The sequence below is a fragment of the Pristis pectinata genome, chromosome 28 (genome assembly GCF_009764475.1).
Source record: "Pristis pectinata isolate sPriPec2 chromosome 28, sPriPec2.1.pri, whole genome shotgun sequence".
NCBI classification, from domain to species: domain Eukaryota; kingdom Metazoa; phylum Chordata; class Chondrichthyes; order Rhinopristiformes; family Pristidae; genus Pristis; species Pristis pectinata.
Genome location: NC_067432.1, coordinates 17,282,500 through 17,293,369, shown reverse-complemented (window position 1 = coordinate 17,293,369; position 10,870 = coordinate 17,282,500). Strand labels below are relative to the sequence as shown.

At 40.0% G+C, this 10,870-nt stretch overlaps 1 protein-coding gene across 1 annotated transcript; it reads left to right on the top strand.

Annotated features, from left to right (window-relative positions):
- Nucleotides 1–973: 973 nt before the first annotated feature.
- LOC127584077 (arrestin domain-containing protein 4-like) lies at nucleotides 974–9,776 on the top strand. The gene is made up of 8 exons (XM_052040627.1): nucleotides 974–1,632; nucleotides 3,759–3,828; nucleotides 3,918–4,065; nucleotides 4,774–4,876; nucleotides 4,959–5,215; nucleotides 5,430–5,592; nucleotides 7,213–7,367; nucleotides 7,527–9,776. Exons 1-8 carry the CDS (start codon nucleotides 1,371–1,373, stop codon nucleotides 7,584–7,586), a joined length of 1,218 nt encoding a protein of 405 aa, XP_051896587.1. The 5' UTR covers nucleotides 974–1,370; the 3' UTR covers nucleotides 7,587–9,776.
- The last annotated feature ends 1,094 nt before the right edge of the window (nucleotides 9,777–10,870 follow it).

Below are 10,870 nucleotides of genomic sequence, written 5' to 3'. Positions count from 1 at the left end.
GGGGTCGTCGATTATGTTAGCTGCTTTCCCGAGACAGCAAGAAGTGTAAACCAAGTATTGGTATTGGTTTACTATTGTCACTTGTACTGAGGTACAGTGAAAAACTTGTCTTGCATACCGATCGTACAGGTCAATTCATTACAAAGTGCAGTTACACTGAGTTAGTACAGAGTGCATTGAGGTAGTACAGGTAAAAACAATAACAGTACAGAGTAAAGTGTCACAGCTACAGAGAAAGTGCAGTGCAATAAGGTGCTAGGTCACAACAAGGTAGATTGCGAGCTCAAAGTCCATCTCATTGTATAAGGGAACCATTCAATAGTCTTATCACAGTTGGGTAGAAGTCCATGGAGGTGAGGCTCCTCTGCGTGATGGACTGTGCTGCGTTCACAACTCTCTGCAATTTCTTGCAGTCTGGGGCAGAGCAGTTGCCATACCAAGCTGTGATGCACCCAGATCGGATGCTTTCTCTGGTGCATCGATAGGGTAGCTTTGGCTGCAGAATTACCCTGAACGAGGTGGAAGTTAGTGGCTGCACGTCAGCATTGAGGGAAAAATCCCCCTCCCCAGCCCAGGCTCTGCAGCCCGGAGGTGCTGCAGGCTCGGTCTTCCAGAATGAGCTCACCCGAATACGATCCGGCAGATGTAGATAACCAAAGGCGAAGTAAATTCACTGAGTCAGCTGATTGTAGCTCCAAACCTGGGACAGTCGTGCAGGGGCAGCAGCTGTACCTTTGCATATATAGAAACAAGAGGAATAGCTGCACTACCCGCCTCCGGTTGCCACGCAACCGCGGCCCAGCTGACACTTGTTTACGCCGAGGACAAGCAAAGCCCCGTGCACATGATGAACCTCTTTTCCGATTGGCCGGGAGCCCCCCTGACGTATTTCCAGCCGCCCAATGGCAGTGCTGTACACGTGCACGTCCCCGCCGCTGATTGGTGATCACGCACCGATCAGCTGGACAGCGCCGGGGAGCGCCGTTCAACCTAACCTGTACGGAGGGTGGGGGAGAGTGCTCCGGTTGAGTGGCAGCCGACGTATCCAATCGGGAGAAGGAATGTGCGTCAGCGCACCCCAGCGGAGGCGGGTAATTGGTCCGGACAGCCAATGGCTTTGAAAGGGAGGCGGGGTATCAGGGTAGGGTGTGCGGTGGCATGGTGCTGAAGGCTGCCTCAGACTGGAATTCCCTCGGCGTTACGCGGTCGCAGGGATTTACTTTCTTCCGAAGGGCCGGGGCACAAGAGGAGAAGCCGACTTCGATGATTTATGCTGGGGCCGGCTGGTGGAAGTTTGCGCCGCTCTCCTCGCACAGACAAAGGGCTTTGACTTGACGCTGCCCCCGGCCGCTGGAAGCCCCCCGAGCGCCATGGGGGTGAAGGTGAGGACCTTCGGCATCGTCTTCGACAGCGAGGAGCTGAGCAGCTACTCCAGCGGCGACCTGGTGGCGGGACAAGTGCTGCTGGAGGCGAGCGACGAGCTGGCCGTGGCTGTCGTGCGGCTGGAGGCGAAGGGTTGCGCCCGGGTGCACTGGAGCGACAGCCCGGCGGCGCCCAGCGCCCCGGCGGCGCCGCGGTACCGGGAGGAGGTGGTGTACCTGCAGCAGCAGCAGGTCCTGCGCCAGGCCCCAGGTAAGGCAGGTGGCTGCGAATGGGGAGTGGGGGTGGCGGCTCTCCGTCCTTCCAGGCAATGCTCCCGATGGATGTAACCTGGGCAACTCATTGAGCATTGCAGTAAGATGCCAAACGTGGCAGGTAACACTTGTGCCAGGCAGTGACTAAGGATGTTGCCTGGATTGGGGAGCATGCTTTATGAAAACAGGTTGAGTGAACTCGGCTTTTTCTCCTTGGAGCGACGGAGGATGAGGGGGGACCTGATAAGAGGTGTATAAGATGATGAGAGGCATTGATCATGTGGCTAGTCAGAGGCTTTTTCCCAGGGCTGAAATGGTTGCCACAAGAGGACACAGGTTTAAGGTGCTGGGGAGTGGGTACAGAGGAGATGTCAGGGGTAAGTTTTTTTTACTCAGAGTGGTGAGTGCATGGAATGGGCTGCTGGCAATGGTGGTGGAGGTGGATATGATAGGGTCTTTTAAGAGACCTTTTGGATAGGTGCATGGAGCTTAGAAAAAGAGGGCTATGGGTAAACCTAGTAACTTCTAAGGTAGGGACATGTTTGGCACAACTTTGTGGGCTGAAGGGCCTGTATTATGCTGTAGGTTTTCTGTTTTTATCTCCAAAAAAATAATAACATTCCCTGACTTCCATCACAGGCCTCTGTCACTGTCAAGGGTCAATGTGCATGTTGTATTAAACCATCTGGTCCCCTCCTGCTGAATCAGTACTTTGGAGAACATAATATTAACTAGTGAGACTTGAATGACTACCCACTTCCCGACTGTTGCACTTGTTTAACCAACAAAACTCTTCACCTATAGAAGCATTAATTTTGAGATTACTCTGCACCAAAGCAATAATTGTGCTTAATTTCCCATTCCCCAGCAACCACTGTTGTCTTTTGTTGCTCTGTACAATGGGTGTCCAGTGCTTTTACCCTTGATACAAAATTTTCCAGGTTGGTTTCGTTTTGAATGAGCTGATGTTTAGTTCAGAATGAGCTGATGTTTAGTTCAGAATGCAAATGGCACATTACGTCAGTTGACCATTGATCTGTAGCCTTCAATGTATAGGTTCAGGAAATAAATTATGCAACTCCTAATATAGCTTTGAAGAAAGGTTCCTTTAAAGTATGAAGAGCAGCAAAAACTAATGTTTTTGTCACAGAAACAAATATGTAATTGAAATAGAAAATGCTAAAAATACTTAGCAGGTCAGGCAGCCTCTGTACTGAAAGAAACAGTTAATGTTTCAGGACAATAGCTTTTCATCAGAATTGGCCAGTTCTGATATAACCTGGAAAAGCCAGTTATCTGAAGATGTTAAATTCATTGTCTTGAAGGCAGTAACATACCAAATTGGAATACGAGATGGGTTTTCCTCAAGCTTGCAGTGAACTTCGTTGGAATGAACAAGGAGCCAAAGCAGAGGACAGATAGGGATGGGGAAAATGAGTTCTCTACTGTGGACTTGATTTTAAAATGTCCTGCTAAATTTGTTATTGAAAAGCTGGAAGAATGTAATGGATTTGAATTTCAAAATATATAGAGGTGTTCTGAAAAGCAATCTCTCAACTTGTATTTGGTTTCTCCAATGCACATCATCACACAGTACAGTTGGAAGAAGCAGAAGTGAAAGTGTCCAGAAATGAGTGGGTTAGTTGAAGGGAAGGAAAATCCAAATTAAATATTTTAAAATGACTTTTCAAAGAAGGACTGCAAACAAGAGAATTGAACAAATCTTTGAGCCTGCCCACACTGTGACTGAAGCATCATGACTAAATTCTATTCTATGTCCTTGCCCTTTCCTAATGCCTCTGCTACTTGTTTCATGTCCTGGTATCCTCTGGCAGGGGAGAGTGGAGTCAGACCCAATGACGACAATTTGCCTTTATACTTTGCCTTTTGCTGTGACAAAAAAATCTGAAAAATTAAAAATTAGACCAAAAAATTGCATCAATTAAATGCTTTAAAGGCTCTCATCTCCCATTTAATGCAACCTATGTCTCAGTCAACACAAGTTCTACTAGAAGCATTAATTTGGCTTTTCAAATTACTATCTCAGTATGTATTGATAACATTCATTTGGGGTTTCTTGCAAATGCACATTACTTTATTGATGTATAACTTCATTCGCTATAGGTGATCAAGGATACTTCATTTTACAACCTGGGAAACATGAATTTCCATTCAGTTTTCATCTTCCACAAGGGTAAGCGATCTGTTCAAAAACATGATTTATATTTTCAAAAACAAATGGCAACGAAATTCTATATTGCATTTTAATTGTCTAAAACATAGGCCATTGGTCACATCCTTCAGTGGAAAATATGGCAGTGTTAAATATTGGGTGACAGCAATATTGGAGCGGCCTTGTGTCTCAAATCAAGTTGTGAAGAGAGAGTTCTCTGTAACAAGTCAAATTGATGTTAATGCACCGTATTTTTTGGTAAGTTGATTTGTTTTTGTATTGTATTTTTAGAAATATTATTTAGACAATTGTCAAGGGGACCTTGGTACACCTGCATTATATATCTTGCATGTCAGTTAACCTACAAACAAAAATCAGTTACTGAATGCAAAAGAATGAAAACTTTTTTGCATTAATCAATTACTCATCATGTTCTAAATATTTAGCTTAATGGTTGTATATTCAGGTTAAGATTTAATGTAAATTTCCAGCTTGCAAATGTTACAGTTCTTTGGTCCATCAAAATAAATTGGCTGTGAAGTACTGGGTGAAGTAATGGGTGTCATCAATATAATTTGTTTTGAGGAAACTCTCAAAGAGACTGTGTAGCCAGATTTGCAGGAAATTCTGCTAGGTTGTTCATAAAGTTAAGACAGCAAAAAGATAAAGTACCTAATTCAATGCTTCTGCTGAGCATTGTTTATAGATTAATTTGGAATTGTTTTTTAGGAAAAAAATTCAATTTGGAAGCATGCTTCGTGCACTGCAATTAATGATCAATTGACAGGTGCATTTGGGTAGGTCCTATGTAGCTGAGTGGTGCCATTAAGAGCCTGGTTAGTTTAGCAAATAAGTATCATGGCAATGCTTCAGATCACCACTAATGAATGACACCACCTTGAAATTGTATAATTTTATAAAATTACTATTTAGTTATTGCTGACCTGTTTTTATTAATGTTTTTAGTCTTCAGTCTCAAAGAGTAAAGAGAAGACAATTGGTTGTTGGTTTTTTACCTCTGGACCAATATCACTAAGTGCCAAAATTGAGAGAAGTGGTTTTTGTAATGGTAAGTTATTTTTAAAAAAAAATGTTTTTGGAATTTTGGGCAAGTTTTTGTTTTCAGTGCTAACTATGTAATTTTACCACAGGTGAAGCAATCCCTATCTATGCAGAGTTTGAGAATTGTTCTTCACGCCTTATTATGCCAAAAGCTGCTATTTTTCAAACACAGACTTACCTTGCAAATGAGAAAACTAAGACCTTTAGACAAGTGGTTGCAAATGTTCGTGGAAACCACGTTGCATCTGGTAGTACAGAATCATGGAATGGAAAGACCCTCAAAATTCCACCAGTGAACCCCTCTATCTTAGATTGCAGCATCATCAGAGTGGAATACTCTTTAGCTGTAAGTATGTTTATTACACTTGGGTTATTTCTGAAGATTGACAAATAGTAGTAAAATTATTATTAAACACACTACCCTTTAACGGCAGTTACAAACACAAGTAATTAATGCATAAGGCTAAACCAGAAAATAATTTAATCTTGAATTTTAAATCTCAAATTATAGCAATGTATCTTGCAATTGGGTCTTCACTTTTGGTTTCTCTTATATTTAGGTCTATGTACACATTCCAGGTTCTAAAAAGCTGATGCTGGAGCTTCCTATAGTAATAGGCACAATTCCGTATAACAGCTTTGGAAGCAGAACATCTAGTGTTTGTGGTAATATCAGTATGGATATGAGTTGGCTTCAACTCGCCCTACCGGAACAACCTGAAGGTAAATATTCTTAATTCTATTACACATTCAGTGAAACAAAATCTAATTATTGGGATAAATAAATTAAATTTTTTTTGGTTCAGTGAAGCAATTGTAGTCACAGATCTCAAAGCATCCCACAGAGTTGGAAATATGTGGTTTTGCCTTTTCTGATATCTGTTGCTATTAAGTGTTCATCTTAAGGTATCTTTGGCATCTGGCAACAATGTTATAATGAAGGAGACAGAGCAGCAATAAAGAATTCTCACAGACAACACATGCAAAATCAAGTCTGCACTTTTAGCTAATTTTTAAGCATTTACAGATGTCACAATTTAAGGTAGCACCTTGAATACCTCAACTTCAAGAATACACTTAAAACACTGATGGAATGGCAATGTAGGCATATAAATTTTGTTTTGAAAAGGTTCTGTAAATCATGGGTTTTGCACCATTTTTAAAAACTTATTTGTCACTATTGAAGTGGAGTATAACACTTGGTTATTTTCCAATAGTGAATACCCAAAGTTATTGACAGTTAGAAAAAAACTGCAGTTGCTGGAAATTGGATATAAAAAGTATTGGGTTGAATCTGTCAGGTGTATTCATCAAGTCAGGTCACATCTGTGGCAAGAGAAACCGTGATAACATTTTGAGTTGAAGACTTCCTCAGGAAGAGAAAATAAGTTGGTTTTAAGTTTAGGAGAAAGAGCAGTATATAGGCTAAAGGGGATTTCTATGAAATTAATTTCTACAAAATCCCCTTAATTTGTATTTTGTATGAGAAGGTGAGCTCGGGATGGGTTGAAGAAGTCATCTCAATGTGTCAAGGGAAGCAGTTAGAATACGAGCAAAAGACCATGAAAAGTTGTAAAAAGCAGGGCTGAAGGATGTGCCCAGCAAATTGCTCTGTGCCAGCAGAGGAAAAACTGAGCCAATATCACAGCTCAATATCACAATAACAGCAGAACTGGCCAAACCTGATACAGAAAGCAAGCTGCTGAAATTGCAGAATTCAGAATCTAAAAGGCTGTAGTGTTCCCAGATGTAAAATGAGATACCACTCAATCTTGTGTTTGGGCCTCTTATAAAAGTGCAGGGGGTCAGAATGGGATGGAAAATTTTAAGTGACAGACAATAGCAACCTCAGTTGCAGGTTGAATTGCTGCTTCATCTGGAAGAATTGTTTGAATCCCAGGATGGTGGGAAGGGAAGAGGTGGATGGATTGGTGTTGCATCTTTTTAAAAAAGGTTTTAAAAGGGTTTCAACCTGAAATGTTATTTCCCATTTCATTTTTCACATGTGTTACTGGACCTGAGTGTTTCAAGAATGTTCTGCTTTTACCCAAGGTTTTTTTCAGTTCACAGATTTGCTACTGGAGAAAGCAGTAAAACCACAGGTCATTGGCCAGCAATTTTGGGTTACTACACTTAACTCTGCATGTATGTGGACTGGAAGTTGTCAGTTTTGAGCTATAATGCAGATGCCAGATGTTATAATTCCAAAATCCAAGCCTTTATCTTTAAGTAGAATCAATAATTCCTGAATACTAGTGAAATACTGGGTTCATGGCTTCTAAATGTGATTTGTTGACAGAGATGCAGATTATAAAGCTCCTTTGGTTTTTTCTTTTCCCAAAGCTCCTCCCAACTATGCTGACGTTGTGTCTGAAGAAGACCTTGCCAGACATTTTCCCTCTCTTCCACAAGCTGACTATTTGGAGCATGAATTTGGGAGCCCCATATTCGCATACATTCAAGAGTTCAGATTTCAGCCACCACCAATTTATTCAGAGGTTTGAATAAAACATTTTTTGATTATCCTGTTTTAGGTCAGAGGCTAAATTTTATGACATTATTTATTCTATTATAACAATCATATCATCTTTTCACCTAACTACATTACAGAAACTTACTATTTTGAAATAATTGTATTAATTACTTCCCCCTTCCAGGTTGATCCCAATCCTGCCTTTTCTGAAGAAGTGCAACATGAAGTATCATTTGAAATTTGAGGAGGATTGTCTGTAACTTGAGGTCACGTGATTTGATTAGTTCAGAGTGGAAGTATGGAGCACCTCAGCTGCAGGAGGAACATCTTGAAGTGAATTATGAGAAGGTGCAGAAAAATCAGTTGGCAGAGAGATGAGGAAGAAGGACTAATGTTAATACTGAACTGAGGGGTTGAAAAAGGGAAAATGTAATCAATCCAAACATGACAGAGTAATGGACACCACCGCTCTCAAGAGTTATAAGCACCCAAATACATTGGATTTTGGACTTGCTATTTCGGTAGCAGCTAATGGTGGGTGATGATGCAATCGCTAACCAATCACTATCTGTCAGTTAAAGGAGAAAAGCCTGAACTATTAGGGTCTGCTGATCCTTGAAAACCAACAACTAATGTTTACGTTTGCATTTCTGTGCCCTTAAAACAACACGATAGTGTTGCATTTTTGAGAGGGTATTTTTCAGTTATTAAAAATACTGCCAATGTTGCTTTAATTGGTGAGCAAATAGCTTCAGAAAATAGTTGCCATATCTGCATTTGTAGTTACCAAAGAGTTTGGGTTTTTTTGGTTACAGTTTCAGTTATAAATTTACTCAATTGACGTATTTGTGGTGCATAATCCATTTGTTGCCTTTACAAATGCAGTCCAGCTGAATGGTGAAGAAATTAGTTTCCCAGCCCAAGTGCTATCTGAATACTTAGAGCAGATAGGGGCTGAGTGGTGGTGCTATCCATAATAGAAGAGATACTTAGGACAATAGCATATGCTGATCAATTGTTCACTACTATGTCTGACAACTGGCTTTAATGCTGTGTATTTTTTATGAAGGTATTTGCAGGATTTGTTTTTGACTGTGGTGTTTGTCAGTTGTTGAGAGAGTACTTACACAGGGAGTGGCTGGATTCCAAGAAAGTATGATAAATTTGCATGTAAACTGTATTCCTAAATTAATGGCTCATATTGTAAACGAGCAACTTCTTTTAAGAAAAAGATGACAAATTGAAATCTTGAGCAGATAAATGTCATCTCTGCATGTCCTAAACAGCATTTTTGGAGTAAAGGAACACAAAATTTGGGTTTTTGAAACTTTTGCGCATACACAAGTGACTTTATTTTGGGTTTGCATCCTTAAAGAACACTTATGAGTGGCAACCTTGCATTTAATTTATCAATGAAATACATTAGTGCTTCATGTGGAAGGTTGATGAGAATTACTGCTCCCTTTTTTCTCCAGATACTATTGATATTTGCTGTTTAGAATTCCCAATTTGATTTGATTTGGAAATTTTAATGGTGCAATATTGTTTCTCAGGGCTTTGACTGTAGTGCACTCTTATTTTTTTTCTTGTGCTTGTGGGGCTGGGGATACTTTTGTTCTAATAGCTGAAGAATCTTGATTCTTATTCCTGACTTGTTACCTTTTTTCAATTGTTCAGTGCTGTCAGTTGGTAGCAATGAAAACTGGAAATTTGTTTTCTTAATTACAAACCATACTGGCCAATCAAGAAGTGAGAACTCTTTCCATTGGTATCTTTAATTGTATTATATCAGCAAAATGTTGCTTTGAGTTCATATGAATTATATTTTGCATTTTCTAACACTTGGCAAGGTATCTTTTGAACCTTGTGTGGAGCTAAAGTGAAGCTAGAAAAATTGTAATCTTGACAAGTATGGAATCTAATGTCTTAAGCTTAATATAAAATAAACAATGCACTTGGCTTTTGGAAAATGTGAAAATTCTGATATGGAACTGGTTACAGAAGTAAAGACACTACAATGTTAAGTGTTGTACATACCCCTTGTAGCTTTTTATTTCCAGACCTTTTCATTAACTGTGGTGGGGAGTTTGACAATTGTTTGTATCTGTAAAGTGGCCTTGTTTATGTTAAGTCTTGGTTAATCGTAAAGGAAGAGGAGCATTTCAAATGGAATGGAAAAACATGAGCACAAAAGTGTTACTTTGAATGTGAAATTATACAATAAGCTAAACGTGCTTTATCCTTTGCCGTTAAAACTGTGACTTTTTCCATTTCTTTGCACCTTGTTGCAAAGGACAGTGTATTTTGTACTATTTAAATCTAATGCAATGTTTTAATAAAATTTTGTTTTTGGAAAACAACTGTCTTCACTAATAGAACTTAAATTCATTCCCTGTAATCATATTTCATGGGATGGAGGCAGAAATTGTATTTCACAAGGTGCAGAAGGCAAAGCAATCATGACAATATTCATTTTGGCTTTCATCACTTCAGCTAATTATAAATACTGAACTTTCATTTATCTGTGCCTTTTAATACAGAGGGGGGAAAGGCTTTGGGGAGTGAGGGGGTCACTGTCTGTACCCTGTCACACCAAACTACTCAAATGACAGCACAATTATACTTTGTTTGCCTTTCCAAATCTCCACACTGTTCCTATTGATGCAGCATGAACCAGTGGTTGTTAGCCTAAACTGCTCCAACAATGGGTAGTACTCTTTTTTTTTAAAAAAAATACTTGCCCCTCTTAGACTACTGGGCCCCCAGCCACTTGATGTACCAAACCACAGCCTGCTGATAATGACATATGAACTTAAGAGCCTCCCAGAGGTGTAATAGGTCTTTCTTCAGCTTGAGCATCAGAAGGAAGATGTGGTGGAAGAATTCCCCCAGACTGAAACTTAGGTGTGAACAAACAATTGAACATTTTCAATGGGAGCACAATTTAAGCGATAAGACAAAGGACCTTTTGAGACAAGGTGGTTCATGTCAGTATTCCAAAAGTTTGAGGGCAGAGAAAGAACATGCATCTAAAACATCCTCCTTGTTACCATATTCAGGAGGATGGCTCTCTTGATATACACATGCCCAGAACAAATATGATCACTATGATTGAGTTACTCTGGCAAACTAGCCTCCCATGATCTCATTCTAGGGCTGGAAATGGAGGGCTCCATTTATCTATTATGTCCCCTTATCGATGTTCCAGTGGTGCAAAGCTCAAGATATCTCACTTTAATGTTTTAAACCTCATCCACAGTTTTAGTATTGATGGATATCCCATGTCCTTTTCAGTATAATCCTGGGGTTTTAATGTAGTCTAATTAGTATAGCCCTGTTGCTTGTACTAGTGACCAATGTTTACAAGCATGTCTCATTTGCTTTGTCATATAACAGCAAGTATTGTTTTACCAGTTTCCAAAGCATATCTTTTAAGTAACCTCCCACTATAAACTGATAGCCTGTTCCTTTCATAGACCTTGTATCTTCAAAGCCAATTACTGCTTAAGTTGCATGTGGAAGTAGTTT